Raw genomic sequence first — 22,990 nt, 5'->3', positions numbered from 1 at the left:
TTTTCTTCCTTCAGCGATCGGTATTTGGTGAAATTTTAACCCGGATCCTTTCACAAAACCGTTCGTACAGCCAACAACCACACACAATATCACCATCGTCCTAAAACGCAAAGACTTTCATCATCAAAACCGAAAATGAAAGGCATAAGCTTACAAAACAATGATCGCGCTCAACTGTTGCGTTCACTTGGCTATCGTCCTCCCGGAAGTTAGCGGCTGATCACGTGATCATAACAAACAAGGTCACGCTGGCATCTCCTCTTACGCTCGGGAAAGTCCGGAATCAGAAAGCAGGCTTCTGATTGGCTGCCGTGCCGAGTATGCCCCGACGTTATTTCAGACACTGTATCAACACTGCATCATATACTTACAAATCCACAAAGGTAAAATCAAAACAGTGAGAGCCAAATCTACTGTATGTCCTATGGTTCAATTTTATGTGATTTGGTTGCAATAATTTGGTTGCAATAATAATACTTGTAAAGTCTCTAATAAGTGAAAAAAAAACGTTATAGAGTAGTTTTGCCCCCCCCCCTGCCGCCCTCCCAAAAAACAATAATTTAGCCCAAAAAATGAATTAGACCCACTGTTTGCCTTTTGTGATGTACAGTAAAATAAATAAATAAATATACATATACGTAAATAATCAAACAAATAAATACAAATATAAATGCACATATACAAAATTAGACAAATAAATGTAGACACAGACAAATGAATTTCCTACAAACAAATTGACAAGTAGATAAATACATATATAGATAAATATCTATATAAATATATAGATAAATAAATTGATAAATAAATACATACATAAACAAACAAATAAACTAATAAATAGAGAGATGGACAGATGGTTAGAAAGAGAGAGAGAGAGCAAGAGAGATGATAATAAATAAATACATAAATAAATACAGGATAAAAAATCTCCTTTGTGCCCACGTTTTCTCCCTCTCTCGTTGGGCATGGCATCAGATAACCAGCCAGATGTGTTGAAACACTTAAAAAGACATAAGCACATGACCCCCACCATCCCGCAAACGCCATCCCGCAAACATCATTAAACTCCACAGACCCACTCACCGTTGCTTGTTTCTTTGCTATTCATAGGCAATTAAATAAAAAGAGACGGGGGCAGTGCCCCCCTCCCCCATGCCGAACACACACATGCCAACCAACGACACAGACTGAGCCCACCCTCCATTAAAGATCAGAGAGAAACTGTGGTAGTCTGGATGCGCGTGCACCAGCTGCCTTGGTGGGCCATCCATTACCTCTCTGTGACTCCGACTTCCCTCCTCCCGTCTCTCGCAGGGTACGTGGACGTGGGGGTCATACCTGAGGGGGCCCGGGACATCCTGGTGAAGGAAACCGAGGAGGCTGGTAACTTCCTGGCTTTGAGGAGACAGGGCTCGGAGGATTACTTCCTCAATGGGAACTACATCATCCAATGGAATGGGGAGTACCAAGCCGGTGGGACCACCTTCTATTACGAACGGAGCGGGAACATGGAGAACCTTACTGCACCGGGACCCACCAAAGAGCCAGTCGTGCTCCAGGTATGGCCACCCAAAGATGTATGTAGGTACAATGATACCTCGGTTTACAAACCCCTTGGCTTACAAAGTTTTCAGTTTACGAAAGTTAAATTTATGACAATTTTACCCTGGCATACAAACTATTTCTCAGGATACATACGGTGCTGCCACAATGAGTGATGTGTTGTTCACAATGAGCCCGTTCTCCTAACAAGGAAATGGGAGCGGACTTTTTTTTTGGTCCTCTATTCCCCGCCCCCAGTCTTAAAGCCGCACGTGATTGGTCAAGAACGCAGCAGTGAGGGGGGGGGTTACAGACAGAGAGAGAGTGAGTTAGTTCAACAACAAAATGGCAGCCGACTTTTTTTTGTCCTCTATTCCCCGCCCCCAGTCTTAAAGCCGCACGTGATTGGTCAAGAACGCAGCAGTGAAGGGGGGGGGGGGGTTACAGACAGAGAGAGAGTGAGTTAGTTCAACAACAAAATGGCAGCCGACGTTTTTTTTGTCCTCTATTCCCCGCCCCCAGTCTTCGGTTAAAGCCACGTGTATGGTCAAGAACGCAGCACTGAGGGAAGGTGGTTTAAACATTAAAGGGACAAGCAAATGACCGAGAGAAAGTGAGCAAATGGATAGAAAACAGTGACATATGGACTCGTTTCAACTTTGATAGCTCAAAGGCAGAGTGTAGACTGCAAGGTTAAAATTCCCATCAATCAGGCTCCACAAATAACCCACACAAGCCATCTGTACACTTGATGCAAAAAGCTATCACCCCAGCTAAACAGAACACAATTGATGAGGAACTATATACAATTATCACAGAGAAAGTACCTACAAGGGATCATTCCTCAAGATGGCGAAAGGTGAAAGAAGGCTATGTTTTTCATCAAGTGTTTAATGCTGATGAAACCGGCCACACCATTCCATCAAGCTATCAACGACCATCCAAAGGTAAATAAAACAACTTTATTATACTGTACAGTTTATTTCTTTAATTATAATACCATAGCACATTTATTATACATAAAATAAGGTATATTTTGTGAAGTTTTTAGGCTTAGAAAATTATTTTTTATGGGGAGTTAAAAGGCAGAGTGTACACTGCAAGGTTAAAATATCCCATCAATCAATACTATACATAAAATGAGGTATATTTTGTGTAGACGTACGGCTTAGAAAATTAGAAAGTAGAAAATTATGTTTTATGGAGACCTGGGAACGGATTATTCTCATTTTAATGGTTTCCGGTGGGAAATTAATTTTTGGGATACACACTTTTCTTCTTACACACTCTGTCTGGGAACCAATTAAGTTCGTAAACTAAGGTATCACTGTATTGAGACATAGATAGAAATATTGCCATTTTAGCAATCTGCTTTGATGGGTACAATAACCAAAGTCCCTCCTGACTTTTTGCATCATTGTCCAGTTGTTGTTTCAGGAGAAGAACCCGGGCCTAAAATACGAGTACATTATTAGAAAGAGCAAAGAGACAGGAAATGAGGTCATCAAACCAATTTACAGGTGGCGACATGGCGCATGGACGGACTGCAGCACCACTTGTGGAAAAGGTCGGTCCCATGTTTAATTTATTCACTGCCATTACCGAATTTATTCAGGTATTGAAAAGCATGACGTGGAGCGCCATTCCCAAATTTGTTCGGGTTTTTGGTTTTTCAAATCAATATGTATTTTGTACACACACCCCAATTTCAAGCTCTGATAACTCCAGACCCATATAACTTAGGAATTAACTATTTTTTTGCTCATGAAAGAAGAGAGAAAGTTTAGTAACGCTGTATTGAATGTTTATCTACTCCTAAAACTCAATATTCGGTGGGTCCTGGAATTTGAGTGAAGATGACAAAAACCCTGGCACTTAGTGAAAGCGCTATACGTATACACTAAATCAATATGAATGTAATTGTATTTTGTACACCCGCCCCAATTTCAAGCTCCGATAACTCCAGACCCATATAACTTAGGAATTAACTCTTTTTTTCTCATCAATGAAGAGAATCTAACGTTTCTTACACTGCATTGATTTTTTTATGTAGTCCTAAATCTCAATATTTTGCGGGTCTTGGAATTTGGGTGAAAATGACAAAAACCCTGGCACTGGAGTGGACACATTATTGCACATTGTCTGGCAGTGAATGAGTTGATATGGAAGATGTTTTATCTTTGGGTCATGTGTGTATTACTTTAAATGTGGGTATCAAGCGGTAAAACTCAAAGCGCAGGTATCCCCTATGTGACTCCACAAGGGGTCAAGTGAAAAAACAGTCCGAAGCTCAGATATTAGATCTGGATCAAGATCTGATATCTGCTCGGGGATCTACGGTGCATGTCATTTTAGATCCGGGCATGCATCCCAGAAACTCATGCAGTGCTGGGCTTTAGCGTAGGTATGCACTCTCTTGGTGCTCTTTTTGCTTTCGTTCTACTTTCTTTATATCTTAGTACGCAGATTGTGATTTATTTTTATGGGCTTATCCTCTCGTCTGCCTGTCTGCGATTCATAGGTGTACAGCACCAGCCCGCACGCTGCTTTGAAATGGATGTCGGCGTTGTAGACGAGTCTCTCTGTGACCCGCAGATCCGTCCAGAAGACAGAATTCGCAATTGCAAGAACATGGATTGTCCCGCCAGGTTGGTCACGTCAAATCCACCTGGACGTTGACATCCTTCCTCCATCTTTTCAATCATTTCTTCTTCAGGTGGTGGGTCGGAGGCTGGCAGCAGTGCACGGCCGCCTGTGGATTGGAAGGTTTGCGGAAGCGTACGGTACTTTGCGTACGCACAGTTTCTGGTGAGGAGAGGGTGCTTCATCCTATGGAGTGCAAGCAGCTCCTTAAACCCAAATCTCTTGTGCCGTGCAATAGAGATGTAGCCTGCGGACAGGACTGGGTTGTTGGGGTCTGGGAAGAAGTAAGAGTCTATCACTTTCAACTGGGATGCATCTGGGCCACACTGCTTTTTTTGACAGTCACTGGCGCAACTTAGTAACTCCACTGCGCCAGCACCGGCGTGTCAATTACGATTCACGCATATTGCCAAGTGATCTCCGCCACATATGAGATACTTCTGTCATGATAGCTAATGAAGCAAATTTAGTGAAACAGCAATTGAGAAATGTTCATTTTCCTAAGAGGTTTTAACTGTCGTCATCTACCATCTTGCCCTATCAATATCTAACCATAATCACCTAGCATTTGTTTCGGTGCGTTCCAAAGTCGATATTTCGGGCTTTTCCGTGTATGTATTCCGTGTTTATATTCCGTGATGTACAGTATTTACTGTACATCGAACATGGCGGAAGGTTGCAGTATGGAGCGTGTGAACAGGAGTAAAACTCTGAAAGACATTAAAATTAGCCAGAAAACACACATATTCTCGTTTTTTGAAGAAACAATCAAATAAATGTGCGGGGGGTAGTGACAATTCGTTGCAGCAAACTGCTGTTAATGATTCGAATTGAGTGGATAATGGGAATGATTTCAGAGCTGTTGCAGCACATTGGAAATCTTCATTGCAAGTAGTTAAAAAATATTGTGTGGAGTTTGTTCTCTTAGTCTTCTCTGTAATACCGAAGAATATCAAAATAGCACAGGATTGATTGTGTAGTAAGTAAAGAAAATAGAAAAAGCTTGTTTATTTTATGTATGAATAAATTCTTTGACTTGAATTAAAATTTTATATATTAGAATAATAGATTTTAGTCAAATAATGTTTTTTGAATTTGCAATTTAGAAATATTGTGCTCCGATGAATGTATTTTGGTTTATTTCAATCAGTTTTGTATACTTCGGCAATCAAGTTAAATTGGGCCCATCCATTTTAGAATTTGGCCCCCTTTTCAGACACAACGGGGCCAACTGGCCCCCTTTTTTAAATTTCCCAGATGCATCCCTGTTCCAATGTCCTCCTGTCTTATGGTAATTGGTCCTCTGTCTACTCCGCAGTGTCCAGTGACATGTGGTGGAAGTGTCCGGTCACGCAATGTGACATGTGCGTTGACACCGAAAACAACGTGCGACCTCACAACCAAACCGCGCACCAGATCTCTGTGCGGTTTGCAGAGCTGCCCCAATTCGAGTCTTCAGCGACAACCAGGGCCTCCTCCGAAATACCGACGCATTTACCCACCTAAACGATACCCCAGTAGCACTCCCCCTCCCATTGGGTCTCCCACAAGTACTTTGGTCACCACTATGAGTCCGACATCATTCACCCCTAAAATCCCATCCCTCGATCATCATGATGTCATTATTGTGGAGAATCCAAAGAAATATGGAGAAAATTCAAGTCAAGAAAAGACAGAATCAGAAGAGAGAGTGGACAGCGAGGAGGGAAGCACACCTGATGTGACGATAAACATTCCTGGTTATGACTACATCACAGACGAGAGGACACGAGAAGAGGAGGGGATCATCGATTTGGACGTGGGTACGACTTGGTTCAAAAACACTCTTAAAACAACCGCACCACTGCCGTATGTAATCATCACACCCACTTTACAAACAAATGGTCCTGGCTCGCAGTCAACCACAGAAGCCGCCACATCCTCCTCTTTCACCCCACATGCTACTGCTGAGATCAGTCATCACAGCACTCCTCACTTCACTCCATACGGCGTCCGGATGCAGAATATTCCTCTAACTACTCCCATGTTGAAGCGGCGTTTGGCTCCACCCAAAACTGGCTACCACACAACACAAGCTCCCTCCGTACCGCTCGCCACTGCATCGTTGCCTCTGACCACAATAAAGGTTATTAAAACCAAGAAGCCTGCTGTGACCCCTAAGAAAAATATCACTGCCAAAAAAAACTCAACCCGTTCCAAAAGTACTCGCTCCAAGACCCAGAATCCACCACCCAGCACCCAGGCCCGACCAGGGACAATCAGCATGGATGTGTCCTGGCTTGTAGGAAACTGGAGTGAGGTAGGCACAAAATTTGGGCTGTCATCTATGATCAGATTTTTGAAAATGTTCCAATCGTTTAACTCATTCTCTTCCAGACGTCCAAAAATGTGTTCACTCCAGTGCCAGGGTTTTTGTCATTTTCACTGGAATTGCAGGACCCACAGAATATTGAGTCATAAACATTCAATGCAGCATAAGAAACATTCGACTCTCTTCCTTCATAAGAAGAAAAGAGTTAATTCCGAAGTTATATGGGTCTGGAGATATATAAGCTTGAAATGAGGGCAGCTGTCCAAAATACAATGCAATACATACATATTGGTTTATATAGAGCTTTTACAACAGCTGAAGCTGGAACAAAGCGCTAACATGGAAAAAGAGAAATGCTGCCCATTTGTGGAAAAGAAAGAAAAAAAACATTGCCAGTGGCCATGGCCAGTACTTTATCGGCACCCAAGCATGAAAAAACAAAACCCGAACAAATTCAGGAATGTCAGTGAATGAGTTAATACATTATCAAGATCCAAATATATATACTCATGGAGTGTAAAAAAATGATGAAAGGATTCAGAAATAAAATGTAAAATAGTTCAGCGTACATGATTGCTAGAGTTATCCGAGCTTGAAATGGGGGTGGCTGTCGAAAATACAATGCAAAACATACTGAAACATATTGGGTTATGTAGCGCTTAAACAACCTGTGCCTAATTTTCAGAGATTCTTGCTTCTTTAAAACGTTTGTTTCCTAGGAGTTTTTATGGACTCTCTTCTTTCACCAGAAAAAAATGGTTAATTTTATTTGTCTGGCGTTATCTGAGCTTGAAATGGGCGGCGGTTGTACAAAAGGCGAATGCTTCCCCCTCGTGGGAGGAAAAAACATATGCCAGAGGTCCGACCAGTGCTTTACTGGCACCACCCTGCAAGAAAAAAAACAAAGCCCGAACAAATTCAGGAATGCACACACTTTTCAATTCCCGAATAAATTCGGGAATGGCAATGAATGAGTTCACGACACATGTGATCATGCTGACCGCAAGCAATCAATATCATTTTTTATGATATTGGTTTTATTCTTTATTATCATATTAAAGCAAATTTGTTTGCAGGGTCATAAAATGTGTTTCTTCATCTTTAGCAGTAAAGCAGAAAAGGATGATTACTTTTTTTTCTTGTTGTTGCAGTAGGAGTGAATGTATGAATTTGAGTTGTCCTTTTTGCCAGCCATTGTACTTTCTAGTACAATCTGAAACCAACAATGGCCAAAATCAAAACATAGTAACGTTAGTTTAGCCTAATAGCAAATGCGCAAATCCCTTCTCCCCGTTCTCGATGTGGCCCATTTTCTCGCCGCACTAAATCTCCCCTTGGATTCTGATTGTAAATTTGCCAAACTCTCATTCTCCTCCATTGTTGTTTTATTTTTATTGGCATGTCTTGTTCCAACTGATGCGTTCAGAGCAAGAAACTTTCTGCAGTTTTATGAGATAATATTTTGTGGAAAACTAACTGCCACAAAGCTGAGAACAGCCAAGCTGCACTGAGCCTGTGCAATGGAAAATTCTGCTGATAGAAATCTAACAACCATGTGCTCCGCTAAATGCCATAATACAGACATGTCCAAAGTCCAGCCCGGGGGTCAAATGCGGTCGAAGGTCAATTTTCATCTGGCACGCAGTCTCTGTCATAAAATCAATAACATAGAATTAATAGATTGGGCAGGAGCGCTGGTACCTGCGTGTGCTGTCATCTAGAGCAGGGGTGGGCAAACTTTTTGACTCGCGGGCCGCATTGGGTTCTAAAATTTGACAGAGGGGCCGGGCCAGGAGCAAGTTATGTCCATAATTTATAAAATCACTTCAAATGACTGAAAACTGAGCGTATTTTACAAAGATTCCGTGTTTTTGAGGCAAACGGGCGGGGGTGAATGTCTCACCCAAAAATGGCCACCGCTGTTGTGAGGAATGAATCAGCCCGTTTCCACAGGCTGATAAATCCACAGCATATAGCTATAGTTTACGTTTTAAGACTTGCGCTGAATATTCATGAATTCTTGTTTTCGAGTTGATGATGATCTCCATGTGACGTCACGTTTGCTCCGCCCCTGACTGAGAAAGCGACATACAATGCATTTTGGGTACTTTGTTTGGTCTGAAAACTTCGTGTTGATGGCAAAATTAGAAGGAAAACACATAAATAACGCGATGGTGAATCGTTGTGTGTTGAACCAAGACAACTATTTGATATTCGCTGACACAAATTCCCAGCTGACAAATCAGCCAATTTCCAATGGAGCTTGGGCGCAATCTTCTGCATTTTCTGGGTGCTACATTGCTCTCATTGGCGGCTCGAATTGATATGGGAGGACTCCTTGAATCAATTGCAAACATTTATGCTTTCCTCTTCAGAACTATTTGAATCATATTCATAACTGGATGAGTAACAAGAAAACATCTTCTCCGAATCTGAAGCCATTGTTTTGATTCTTGAGCAAGGCAAGACGTATTGGCGTGACGTCACGAACAGGGGGGCGTGACCTTCTGAAACTGACTATTTCCGGATTCATTTTGAAGTCATTTTTATTGGTGTTTTTCATTTAAGTAAAAATATCAGCCTGCCTTATTTGGGTATCTTAGATGCTATAAAACGTTTTTCTGATGTCAGTGGGAAACAAAAACAAAAAATGGTGCCGGTTGTCCTTTAAATGTAGTATGTACAAACCTCATAGCACAGTAAGAACACTACAACCCAATTTATTAACTGTCTTTCAAATGTGAAAAATATCCCTGATCAATTAATAAATTTGGCTCAAGGAATATGGGGTTTACATACTATTTCGCAGATACTTGGAGGAGGAAAGGGAAATAGATTAAAATAACATATGCACTGTGATTTATCAATATTGCGTCTGTTTTTAAATAGTTTCCATCGAAGGGGCAAAGTTAAAGAAATCAACATTTATTGAAAAATGGAATCACTTTCAACATTCAAAACATATTATTACACAACGAAATATTCAGGCTCAATAATACCTACTTGTGTTAAATTCCGCCAAATCATAGATGGTTAGTCCTGACGGCGCGCTCAACAAACTCTCCACTGACGCCCTCGCCCTCACGCACAAACAATACACGTGTACCGTCGCCGAGCACACAGACATAGGCTACCTGCAGTTGAAATTTGCATACTCGGCACGGCAGCCAATCAGAAGCCTGCTTCTTTCTTCCGGACTTTCGCAAGCGTTATAAAGTCATGCAATTGCATGTCGTTTTCCAAAATAGATGCACAGAACCTCAGCCCAGAAGAAAGATTCAAAAGAAGCTAACAACATATGTGACGCTACAAAACGTAAATTTACATTAAACCGTGACTGTAAAGTGTACGTGAGACTTCTGAAAGGGGCTTAGTGGCTCGTAGAAACAATGCAAACAGTCGACTACTACAGCAAAATCTACAGCCATGCAGCCATGCACATTTCCCGTAAATTAAGCAAGGTAGCATTTCTAGTAGGTACATTCTTGATTTTAAAAAACTTTTTACTTTAGGACAATGTTTTTTAATGTGATTTCTTGTCTCATTGTGCTTCAAGTTGCGAAAAATGGGCCAGGCAACTTTTCAGTTATCTGCCCTGTTGTTCGCTCACTTTTTGTCATGAGTTTTAGACACTCTTTGTACTATAATTTGGGAAAGTTCGGCGGGCCGAATTAAAAAGCCTAACGGGCCGTATGTGGCCCGCGGGCCGTAGTTTGCCCATGTCTGATCTAGAGGCTCAATTAGGAACAGCAAATTAGGACCGTATTTTCCAGTGTATAAGGCGCACTGGAGTATAAGGCGCACCTTCAAAAATGAAAAGTAATTGTTAAAACAGTACATACATTTGTACAAAGAGTACATACATGCCATTTAAAAAAAGTTTTCCAAATACAAGGCACACCACATTATAAGGCGCTACAGTTGAGGCTGGGGTTCCGCACTACTTTTCTACAGGAGGGTAATGGACTCGGTGGGTGCTGACAGTAGTTGTGAGACTTGTTGTGGCTCAATATTCTTTCACATATAAGGCGCATCTGCGTATAAGGTACAGGGTCATCTTTCGAAGAAAATTAAGGCTTTTTGGTGCGTCTTATACCAGTGTTTGAAATAACGTCTGCCCGGAGGCCCGAGACTTACAACTTTTACGTCGGGCATACAACTTTCAAAATGTCTCAGCCCGGGTGGCCGACAACTTCTTCAAGGAAAAAAAAAGATTATTTTCAAATCAAAACGTTTGTTTTATTCAATAAAGCAAAAGCTACGAGCAAACCGCTACAACCATGTGGACTCCTCTTTCTAAGCGCCTTTCAAGATTCTCAAGTACACTTTACAGTCACGGTATAGTCCGAAGCACGAAACAAATTGCCAAACGAACGTGGCATTTTGCATACTCGGCACGGCAGCCAATTAGAAGACTGTTTCGTACTTGAGAGTTATGAAAGGCACTTAGAAAAAGGAGTCCACGTGGCTTTTAGGAGACAACAACGCAAACATTGCATTGTGCACCATGACAAACGACAACTGGAGCAAAATCTTCAGCAAGGGATATTTACTATAAATTAAGCAAGGGAGCATTTGTGGGAGGTACTTCCTTAATTTAAAAAAATCCTTTATACTTCGCAACAATGTTTTTTTTTCCTTTTTTTTTCGATTAGTCGTCTTCTTGTGTTTCAAGTTTTGAAAATGGGGAAGGCAACTTTTCAGAGTTGTCTGCCCTCATGTCTGCTAATTTTTTGTCATGAGCTTCAGACACTGCTTATACACCGGAAAATCCGATAATACATTGGGTAGTCGCGCTGTTACCTGTGGTGCTAAGTGCTGCCATCTACAGACTCAGGAAAAGCAAATCAGTATACTGTATGTGTAATTGGCTGAATTAGCCCTCCAATTTTCTAAAATTGTGATTTTTCTACAATAAAAAAAATCTAAAATGGCGACAATCAACAAAAAATACCGTTCAACTCTTACAAAACGGAGAGTGTTAAAAAAAGTGAAGTTAAGCGAATAATCTATTTCAATTTTCAATGTCAATTCAATTTTGATACGCATGTCTCAAATGAACCAAATACATGCTTAAGATTGCTGAAATAAAAAACAAAAACGTTTCACACAGAATGGCTCGCTGAAATTCTTTAAATTAATTGCTGTTGGATGTAAAGAATGTCCGCCAAGGTTGACCCCCCCCCCCCCACTATACTTTTAAAACACCAAATCTGGCCCCCTTTGCAAAAATTTTACACACCACTGCCATAGGATTTTACAAGTTGCCCACTACCTAGAAAAATTGTCGGAATATGACCATATATGTACAGTATATATAGGGCACAATCCAAATTATGGCACATAGACAAATTTCCCCATTGTGGGACTATTAAAGGGTTTTCGATTCTGATAGACCTCTTAGGGTCCCTAGTTTCAGAACCACTCCTCTAATTACACTATGAAAGGTGGAGAGAAAAAATGGCTGATAATTGTGTTTTTCTTCATTTACCAAATACTTTTCAAAAGCATTCACTGATGAGACTTCTTCTCCCACTCCAGTGCTCAACCACATGTGGAATTGGTGCAATATGGAGAAAGGTCACATGCAGTTCCCAAAAGGACGAAGACTGTGCTGGCACCAAGAAACCTGAGCCTGCTCGCACTTGTCATCTTCAGCCGTGTGCAACCTGGCAAAGTAGCAGCTGGAGCAAGGTAACAACCATTGAAGAGACATGCAGTCGACAGTGAGAGAGTTTCAACTTTGATAGTTACAAGGCAGAGTGTACACTGCAAGGTTAAAATATCCCATCAATCAATACTATACATAAAATAAGGTATATTTTGTGTAGACGTACGGCTTAGAAAATTAGAAAGTAGAAAATTATGTTTTATGGGGACCTGGGAACGGATTATTCTCATTTTAATGGTTTCCTATGGGAAATTAATTTTTGGGATACACACTTTTCACCTGACTCTGTCTGTGAACCAATTAAGTTCATAAGCCAAGGTATTACTGCATTGTGTTGTCCACAGTGTCCAGATAACTGTGCAGTGGTGGCAAAGCGGTACCGGGATGTCCAATGTGTTGATTCCCAGAATCAGCGTCCTCTTAGGCCGTTCCATTGTCAGGCGGTGTCAAGCAAACCTGTCACTACTTTGACATGTCCCCACAAGGCCTGTGTGGACTGGAGGGTGTCACCATGGGGACCCGTATGTGTTTTTTGCTGTATCACTCGTTGGAGTCGCTTGCTCGATTTAAAACGTCATGAATATATCGCTCTACCTTAGTGCTCTGGAAGCTGTGGTGAAGGAATACGTGAACGGTTGGTGTACTGTCCAGTGCCTCAAGGTTGCGGTGCTACGCCGAGGCCAAACAGCACAGAGGCATGCAGCTTGAAACCTTGCACCAACTGGACGGCAGAGGAGTGGGAGCAGGTTTGTGATAGATGATCAACTACAACACTGGTGTCAAAGTCAAGGCCCGGGGGCCAAATATGGCCCGGCATATCATTTTATTCGGTCCACGAATGCAAATCAAGCATGTCAAGTGCCATGATGCCTACTAAAGTCCGAACCAAAATTAGAATTGTCCAATTTAAACCACAATAACAAAAGTCATTATTTTTTACTTCAAATTTGAAAACTAGTCATCCCGCATGCCGCAATTAGTATCATATTACCTTGAAATGCTAAAAAAAGCCACGTTTAGTATCTTTGATTGTCACGTTTAAGCCGAAAGCAAAAGAAGATAATCACATTTTTAAAAATATCATTCTGTCAGAGTAATTAAGAAGACGAGTCAGGATTTCAAAATAAGAGCTCAGCCAATTTGGATGTTATTGTTGTTTTAATGCCTGACAGAAATTCAAACCACTCTCTAAACAACGAAAACATCAAGAATTGCTATACTTTTATTTTGATGCATAACATATAAGCTTTTATAGCCCGCCAATGACTTTATTGTTATTTCTTTTTTACTCTCGTCTTTTGATTTATATGGCTATTGAGCTGTCTAGCTAGATCGCTATCTGGCTATCTCGCTAGTTACCTGGCTAGCTAGCCATTTGCTATCTATTAGCTGGCTATCTCGCTAGCTATATATTAGCTATCTAGCTAGCTATTGGCTATCTATTTGCCTCGCTATCTAGCTGGCTAGATATTACCTATATATTAGCTAGCTTTCTATCGATTTGAGTTACTTCTGGGTTGAGTGAACGCTGCTCACCCATAGAAAAACTTATCCTGTGACTGTAAAGTTACCTTGAGCGTTTTGAAAGGCGCTTATAAATGAAATGTATTATTATTATTATTATTATTATTATTATTATTATTATTATTATTATTATTATTATTATTATTATTATTATTATTATTTATTAACTTATTCACTGCCATTGAAAATATGACAGAGCGCCACTCCCAAATTTGTTCAGGTTTTGTTTTTTCATGCTTGGGTGCCAATAAAGCGCTGGTCAGACCTCTGTCAATGTTTTTTCACTTCCACGAGGGGGCAGCATTTGTAAAAAAATGACTTTGACACCCTTGAACAACCAGCAGTTATATGAAGTAAGAAAGTAGAAATTCTTGGTTAACGTATTTCTGTTTTTACTTTACTAAAGTTGAGTTTTGTTTTTGTTTTTTTGTGTTTTTTAATGGTTTCCCATAGGAAACCATTAAACGTCTCTTTTCAAGCTTTCGACAGAAATAACCCCAGCAGTCCCACAAATATAAATATACAAGTCAGGAGGTTCTTTTTTTTTAGTTACCTGTAAGCTAGCTAACAATTTTATTTGTTAGACAACCACAATGCTAACAAAGGTATCATCAAGTTATTTTTTTATAGCATAAAAGCCTAGCCAGCACTTTTTAAACAAGTTGCAATGTTTTTTTTTCTTTCCCTTGGTCTTTGAGTACGATGTAAATAATAAGAGAGGGTAACATATGTTCCACACGTCTGCGTATACGCCGCATATTTAACAAATGGCCCATTTCAAAACAATTTTCATCTATAGGGCACACCATGTTATCAGGCACATAGAATAGAAGCTACGATAGTGACTGCAGTTGCATTATGCATCCACTAGATCAGGGGTGTCCAAAGTCAGTCCTCGAGGGCCGCTGTCCTGCCTGTTTTCCAGCTCTCCCAGGAGCAACACACCTGATTCAAATGATCAGCTCATCAGCCAGCTCTGAAGCAGCATCAAAATGGTCCTGATGATTTGAATCAGGTGCGTTGCTCCTGGGAGAGCTGGAAAACAGGCAGGACGGCGGCCCTCGAGGACCGACTTTGGACACCCCTGCACTAGATGTTGATGTGCTAAAGAGAATACAATACAATACAGCTTTATTTATATAGAGATTTCTCAACTGCTGCGACTGTAACAGTGCATTACAGAAAATTTTAAATATGACGTCCAAGAAATCAGAATATTGATCCATATATATAAGGCGCGTCTACTTTTCTACTTTTGCACTGAAAGTACATTTCAGCCTTAAATCCTTTTTACATTTTTATGTCAATATTTGTGCTTTTACTCAAGTAGCGGGTGTAAGTTAGATTTACCAATCTAAAAAGTATGTTCTGACAGTGCTCCGTGAGCTGCGGAGGTGGTCAGCAGCAACGTGACGTCATCTGTGTGAATGTTGAGGATTCTGGAGTCATGCCAGACAATCTGTGCGAGAAGCAATCCAAACCAGAAGCACTCAGGCAGTGCAATATGCAAGAATGTCGGACTACTACAGGTTTGTTCCACAACTTTTTCTTCTCGACTTTTGGCTGTGAATAATCCTCGTTTCTTTTTAGGTCCAGTGTGCAAGAAGAACACAATGTCCTCTCGCTTCTGTGACAAGCTGAAACTGCTGGGCCGATGTTCTCTCAGGTCTGTGCAAAAACAGTGTTGTAGCACCTGCAGGTCATAAACCCTCTCTTGCTGGACCTCCCTTACTGGACTATACATGAAACTGGTCAGCAGCAAGTAACATTGAACATTTGAAATCCACCTGCACCTTTAAAGGACAACCGACGTCTCCGGACAAGTTGTGTCCATAATTTGTAAAATGGCTTCAAATGACTTCTACTGGGCGTATTTTAATAAGATTCCACCGCATATAGCTATATTTTACGTTTTAAGACTCGCTCTGAACATTCAGGAAGTCTTGTTTTTGAATTGGTGACGAGTCCTCACGTGACGTCAGAAAAGGACCGCCTCCTGACCGTAAAAAAGACGCATTGTAGTGTCTGTCCATCACGTCAATGTATTTTGCTGTACTGTTTTTTTGAAACCCTTGTGTTACATCCAAAAGCCGCCAGCAGAGGGAGTCAAGCTCCATGGAAGGAATGTATCAGCCTGTGGAAACGGGCTGATTCATTCCTCACTGCCATTTTATTGCCTCTTTTTGGGTGAGACATTGCCCCCGCCCGTTTGCCTCAAAATGACACGCAATAAATTCTTTAATCGATTGCAAACATGTATGCTTTCCTCTTCAGAACTATTTGAATCATATTCATAACTGGATGTGTAACAAGAAAGCATATTATCCGAATCTGAAGCCATTGTTTTTATTCTCCAGCAATGCAAGACGTCTTGGCGTGACGTCGCGAACTGGGGGCGGGACTTTCTGAAAATGCCCAATTCGCAGCTCAATTTTTTGCAGATTTTGGACACTTTAAGTCATTTTTATTGGTGTTTTGCATTTGACTAAAAATATCATACTGCGTGTTTTGGGTATTTTAGATGCTATAAAACGTTTTTCTAGTGTCAGTTAAAAAACAAAAAAGTGACGTCGGTTGTCCGTTAAAGTCCAACACCATAAGCTGACGTTCAGTTTGAATGGATATGGAATCAAAATTCCCATAAGAAATCATGTAAATCGGAATGCTAACTGAGGTGAGCTCGGTGGGGTGGTTTAAAATGTTAAAATTGATCAGAAAATTGAAATAATAAAGCTTCACTAATCCATGCCTCTCGTTCCCACACATGAACATTCATTGATGTTATTTTAATTCAGCATACAAAATCATGCAAATTTTATTGTTTAAATCGGGCTACATATATTGAAATGTTTAACTCATCCACTGCCAGACGATGAGCAAAAATGTGTCCACTCCAGTGCCAGGATTTTTGTCATTAACACTCAAATTCCAGGACCCACAGAATATTGAGTTTTAGGACTACTGCACAGAAACGTTCAATACAGTATTAAAAACCTTAGACTCTCTTCTTACATCAGAAAAAAAAAAAAAATTCCTAAGTTATATGGTTCTGGAGTTATGCGAGCTTGAAATGAGGGCGGCAGTCCATAATACAATACATACATATTGATTTATTTAGCACCTTAACAATAGCTGAAGCTGTAACAAAGCACTTTTCAATTCCTGAAAAAAATGGCAGCGAATGAGTTAACACCCTCACCAATTTCTGAATGGCAAATTGACAAAATAACAAGCATGTGTGGCGGTTGATCTCGTGTATGGTGTACACACAAAAAAACGGGACATATTTTGACCAATTCATCAAGGAATGCAGGAGCTGCATTTCGACTTTGACTTGCTGATAAATTAACTGATATAGAGCTACTTTTAAATGCTTGGTCTGAAATACAAAAGACATTTTATATTTGAAACTGGTACAGTGATACCTTGGCTTACAAACTTAAATGGTTCCCAGACAGAGTGGCGAAAAGTGCGTATCACAAAAATTAATTTCCCATAGAAAAAACATTAAAATGAGAATAATCCATCCCCAGGTCCCCATAAAACATAATTTTCTACTTTCTAATTTGCTAAGCCTTAAAACTACACAAAATATACCTTATTTTATGTATAATAAATGTGCTATGGTCTTATAATTAAAGAACTGAACTGTACTGTATGATAAGGTCGTTTTATTTACCTTTGTGATGGTCATTGATGGCCGGTTTCATCAGCATTAAACACTTGATGAGGGTAACCTTCTTCTTTCACCATCTTGAGGAATGATCCTTTGTAGGAGCTTTCTCTGCGAGCATTTTATCTCGTTCCTCGTCAATTGTGTTCTGTTTGGCTGTGTTGATAGCTTTTTGCATCAAGTGTACAGATGGCTTGTGCGGGTTGTTTGTGGAGCCTGATTGATGGCATATTTTAACCTTGCAGTCTACACTCTACCTTTGAACTATCAAAGTTGAAACTCTCACTGTTAATGTTTAAACCACCTTCCCTCACTGCTGAGTTCTTGACCAATCACGTGGCTTTAACCAAAGACTGGGGGCGGGGAATAGAGGACAAAAACAGTCGGCTACCATTTTCTTTTTGGAGAACGGTTTTACTCTCTCTCTATCTGTAAACTCCATCCCCCCTCACTTCTGCGTTCTTGACCAATCACGTGGCTTTAACCGAAGACTGGGGGCGGGGAATAGAGGACAAAAACAGTCGTCTGCCATTTTCTTGTTAGGAGAACAGGCTCGTTCACGAACGACACATCACTCATTGTGGCAGCTCTGTGTGTATCCCGAAATACAGTTCGTATGCCAAGGTAAAATTTTCAGAAATTTAACGTTCGTAATCCGAAAAGGTCGTAAACCAAGGGGTTCGTAAACCGAGGTATCACTGTACGAGCAAAAATGTACATTATGATATTTGTAACTTTTTTTTTATATTGTTAATAGTGACAATGGGCTCATTTAGTATGATTGTGTGTGGGTTGGCACTGTATGTGAGGGGTTGGGGGTGGTTCAACTGCACTTCTTGTTAAGTGACCTGCAGAACTGAGGTTCTCCTCTGGCGTGAAATTGACCAATGACAAAAGAGGCGTTGCGGGTCATCCCTCTCAGGTCCCTCCAAGCATGGCTTTGTTTTTGTTTGTATGATCGTGTACATACTAATGTCATGGCAGTTGGTTCCACAGCAATAAATGTGACCATTAAAGACTTCAGGTGCTTTTTGTCGTCTGTGACTTGGAAGGCATTTTGTTGCCTGATATGCTGCGGTATGTGTAACAACAGCCGGAGCAGCAGTGAGCTCAAATTCGGGGATGGGGTTTCATCTGGCCCACTTTTCTCCTTCCCGCTTCCTCTGCGCCAGATTACAGGACCCAACTGCTGTCATTCAAGCCAGACACCAAGATTTAGTCAGCAATAATGGAAGGAGAAACACAATACTTTGTGTTTGTGTGTGCAAGGCTGTGCGTGTGCGCGTGTACAATTGCGTTTGCGTGTTACCATGATGAAGCAAGTACTCATTTGCATCACATAACAGCAGCTCTTGTAACCAAGTAATGCATCATCCGATTGTGATTGCGCAATAAGTGTTGAAAAACAAAAGAATAATAAAAAAAATGTCTTTAACTCATCCTGTGCCAGACGATGTGCACAAATGTGTCTACCCCAGTGCCAGGGTTTTTGTCATTGTCACTCGAATTCCAGGAGCCACCGAATATTGAGTTTGAGGACTACATAAACATTCAATGATGCGTAAGAAACCTTCGACTAGCTCCTTTCAGAAAGAAAGAGTTTATTCCTAAATTATATAGGTCTGGAGTTATATGAGCTTGAAATGAGGTCGGCTGTCCAAATACAATGCTATACATCCATATTGGTTTATATATCACTTTACCAGCAGCTGAAGCTGGAACACAGCACTAACATGGGAAAAAAAGTTGCCCCCTTATGGAAGGGAAAAAAATTGCCAGAGGCCATGGCCAGCGCTTTATGGACACCCAAACAAGAAAAAACAAAACCCAAATTCAGGAATGGCGCGCTCTACGTCATACTTCCAATTCCCAAATACATTTTGGAATGAGTTAATATTCCCACAATGGGGAAATTTGCAAAATGTTATTGTATTGGAATATACAGATCTGGTAGGCCAGTGGTTAGCGTATTGAGCTCACAGTACTGGGTTTGAGTCCAGCTTTGGCCTTTCTGTGTGGAGTTTGCATGTTTTCTGTGTCTGTGTGGGTTTTTTTTCGGGTACTCCGGGTTCCGTTCCACATTCCAAAAGCAGACATGGAAGGCTGATTGAACACAAAATTTTCCCGAGGTGATTATGAGCGTGGATGGTTGTTCATCTGTGTGCGCAATGCTCGGCTGGCAACCAGTTCAGGGTGTCCTCCACCTATTGCCCGAAGACGGCCGGGATCGGTTTCCTTGTGAGGATAAGCAAATTCAAAAATTCATGGATGAATACATCTAACCTTTGTCTAAGGACAGACATGCTATGGATCTCATTTTTGGTAAAACATTTCCACACACTTGCCGTATCCATACGGCCATATATTATGTTGACGTCAGTGTCGTAAATTTAAGAATGCCATAATAATGTCAACCACAATTTATCCCTACACTGCTTTAGAAAAGTTCCTGCATCGGTTCAATTCAGTTCCTTTCACCAGCTGCCAGCTTATTTTGCATCACAAAGATGAAAGTTACAAAATGTGCACATATATCTTTTGTTTTTCCATAAGGTAGACCTTACTTTTCATAAATTCCAGTAAATGCACATCATGAAACAAGAACAAGTGAACTTTGCATTATACTGTGATATACTTCCTGTTAATGCAGTGCATGACTTTAAATCATATCTTGGCTAATCCAGTATCAAGTTACATAGTACTTACCTGACTAAATGATGAACAGGTCATTGTCGAATGTTCGATTGTTCAAAAACTGAAAATCAGAGTTTTTTTATGATGCTAGACAACTGAAAACTCAAAATCCACTGTCATAAAACTTTTTCAACATTGTAAAGAGAATCAAAATTATATTAGTACGCAAATTGTGCTATTGAAATGAATCGCATGACTTTCGAATTTTGTGTATTGGCAGACTTTGTAAAAATAAGATAACACTACAACGATAGCCCAAATTGCTACACTAGCCAGATGAAGCTCAAGCACCAATGACTTGATCCAGTGTTTGACCTGTAAATAAATTCCTTGGTCCTGTGGAAACTGACACTCAGCAGGGTGCTGTGACGTAAAACTGCCCAGATAACGTGACAAACATTAATTGATTGTTGTAAGGCAGGAAATTGTAACCTTGGAAGTTACCAGACACCCCAACAACATAACACAACGGCTAGTGACACATTAAATATTTACATATAAGAAAAAAATAACAAGGCCTTGGTACGTATAAACTTATGAGATGAGATATCTTTTATTTATCTCACATTGGATAAATTCCTAATTTACGGCAGCAAAGTTATGAGAGCAAAATAATTATCTTATTGTATCTTCAACCGCAATTGCTAACTAAATGAGCAACATTTCCCCCTAAAAACACATATTGGATTATTTTTTTGCTGTTTCTATAATGCGTCAAAATGGCGTCCAAATGCTATGCTATCTCTGAAGCGCAGTTATTTGCGGACGAGTAGCTTGCGTTGGCTAAGAGATTAGATATCCTTTATTCGTTTTGAATTGGATAAATTCCTGATTCACTGCAGCAAAGTTATGTGAGGAAAATAATTTTCTTGTATCTTCATCCGCAATTGCCAACTAAATAAGCGACATTTCCCCCCAAAAAACTCATATTGGATTATTTTTGTGCTGTTTCTATAATGCCTCAAAATGGCATCCAAATGGTATGCTAGCTCTGAAGCGCAGTTATTTGCGGAGGAGTAGCTTGCACTTAATCGTCAACCATCTCAACAGTGATCAGCAAAATGTTGAGAAAGCAGAATGGTGAACTTCCCAAGATGATATGAGGTTAACAGCCATTGCTAATGGAAGAATTTGAATGTAAACTAACTGCTAACAGCTAGCTGCTCAACGCTAGTTATAGTAAGTACCCAACTACAAATAGAGTCGATTTTGACGTTACTCCAGTTCATTTTATATGACCAGTGAAAGTTTCCCACAATTATTCCTTGACTTGTGTTCAAAACTAGCTATAAAAATGATAATGATGAAATCGCCAGGGTACCACATGGTACATATTAGTTGGGGGGTGTTGGGGTATAACTGTGTTGTGGTGTAGCCACTAAATCAGGGGTTACCAAACTTTATGAAACTCAGATTTAGTTGAGTACTGCTTAAAGGACAACCGCCGTAAATTTTTTGTTTCCTAACTGACATCAGAAAAACGTTTTATAGCATCTAAAATACCCAAAACGCGCAGTATGATATTTTTATTCAAATGCACAACACCAATAAAAATGACTTAAAATGTCCAAAATCTGAAAAAAATTGAGCTGCGAATTGGGCATTTTCAGAAAGTCCCGCCCCCAGTTCGTGATGTCACGCCAAGACGTCTTGCATTGTTGGAGAATCAAAACAATGGGTTCAGATTCGGAGAATATGCTTTCTTGTGACACATCCAGTTATGAATATCATTCAAATAGTTCTGAAGAGGAAAGCATACATGTTTGCAATCGATTAAAGAATTTAGCCCATGCCATTTTGAGGCAACATTGGGGGGAAATGTCTCACCCAAAAAGAGGCAGGAAATGGCCACCGAGCTCCTGTGAGGAATGAATCAGCCCGTTTCCACAGGCTGATAAATTCCTTCCATGGAGCTTGGATGCCCTCTTCTGGCTCTTTCTGGTGCAACACGAGGTTTTCAGACCAAACAAGCATTGACGTGATGGAAGGGCTGCTACAATGTGTCCTTTTTTCGGTCAGGGGCGTTCCTTCAGTGACGTCACGTCCGGACTCGTCACCAACTCAAAAACAAGACTTCCGGAATATTCAGCGCAAGTCTTAAAACGTAAAATATAGCTATATGCGGTGGAATCTTTGTAAAATACGCTTAGTAGAAGTCATTTGAAGCCATTTTACAAATTATGGACACAACTTGTCCGGAGATGTCAGTTGTCCTTTAAAGTACTCAGACCAACAAATTTAATGGACACTCTTGCCATACTGTTGCACTTCTCGTGATCGTCAGAGCTATAATAATTTAATTTTTCATTTTAGATTGTTCTTATTTCCTTCTAAATGTATAAAAAAAAGTTCAGTTTGTTTTGAAGCAGATGTGTCAGTTTTTCTGAATTGTTATCTTTCAAAGAATGCTGTTGTATTATTATTTTTATTAGTTTTATTTTTAGTTTTTTTTAATCTATAGATTGTTTATTGAATACAATCTAAGAAAAAAAGGTCAGAACGTGTCGTGAAGTAAACTCCAATTCTAAAAAAAACAATCGTTTAACCTCCTTTGCTCTGTATGGATGTTCAGCAATTCTGAAATCAATATATCTAAAATGGAAGATGAAAGTTCATCTCTCTCTCTCTCTCTCTCTCTCTCTCTCTCTCTCTCTCTCTCTCTCTCTCTCTCTCTCTCTCTCTCTCTCTCTCTCTCTCTCTCTCTCTCTCTCTCTCATTTTCCGTACCGCTTATTCCTCATTGGATCGCGGGGGTTGCTTTATATCATATATGAAAGTTCATATATGATATAAATTCACAAAGCTGTAATTACAGTACGTATGGACCATACGTACTGGTCATTATAATTAATTTTACGAAATGTAAAATTAGTTTAACTACCAAGTAAGCTAGCTATCATTTAGCCTCCATTTTTGTACTATATTTCTTCTTT

At 40.2% G+C, this 22,990-nt stretch overlaps 1 protein-coding gene across 1 annotated transcript in view; it reads left to right on the top strand.

Moving 5' to 3' along the window:
- Positions 1–18,387, top strand: part of adamts12 (ADAM metallopeptidase with thrombospondin type 1 motif, 12) — a 48,342-nt gene extending 29,955 nt beyond the window's left edge. Inside the window, exons 17-26 of the mRNA XM_088994047.1 lie at positions 1,315–1,559; positions 2,968–3,109; positions 4,064–4,190; positions 4,259–4,469; positions 5,504–6,484; positions 12,038–12,190; positions 12,512–12,688; positions 12,767–12,913; positions 15,067–15,220; positions 15,282–18,387. Coding sequence (XP_088850173.1) covers positions 1,315–1,559; positions 2,968–3,109; positions 4,064–4,190; positions 4,259–4,469; positions 5,504–6,484; positions 12,038–12,190; positions 12,512–12,688; positions 12,767–12,913; positions 15,067–15,220; positions 15,282–15,397 — 2,453 coding nt within the window. The 3' untranslated portion in view covers positions 15,398–18,387. The remainder of the gene's footprint in view (positions 1–1,314; positions 1,560–2,967; positions 3,110–4,063; positions 4,191–4,258; positions 4,470–5,503; positions 6,485–12,037; positions 12,191–12,511; positions 12,689–12,766; positions 12,914–15,066; positions 15,221–15,281) is intronic.
- The last annotated feature ends 4,603 nt before the right edge of the window (positions 18,388–22,990 follow it).

The sequence above is a fragment of the Hippocampus bargibanti genome, linkage group LG04, assembly GCF_051943395.1.
Source record: "Hippocampus bargibanti isolate YZ-2025 linkage group LG04, ASM5194339v1, whole genome shotgun sequence".
Taxonomy (NCBI): domain Eukaryota; kingdom Metazoa; phylum Chordata; class Actinopteri; order Syngnathiformes; family Syngnathidae; genus Hippocampus; species Hippocampus bargibanti.
This window is presented reverse-complemented; position numbering and strand designations above follow the sequence as displayed.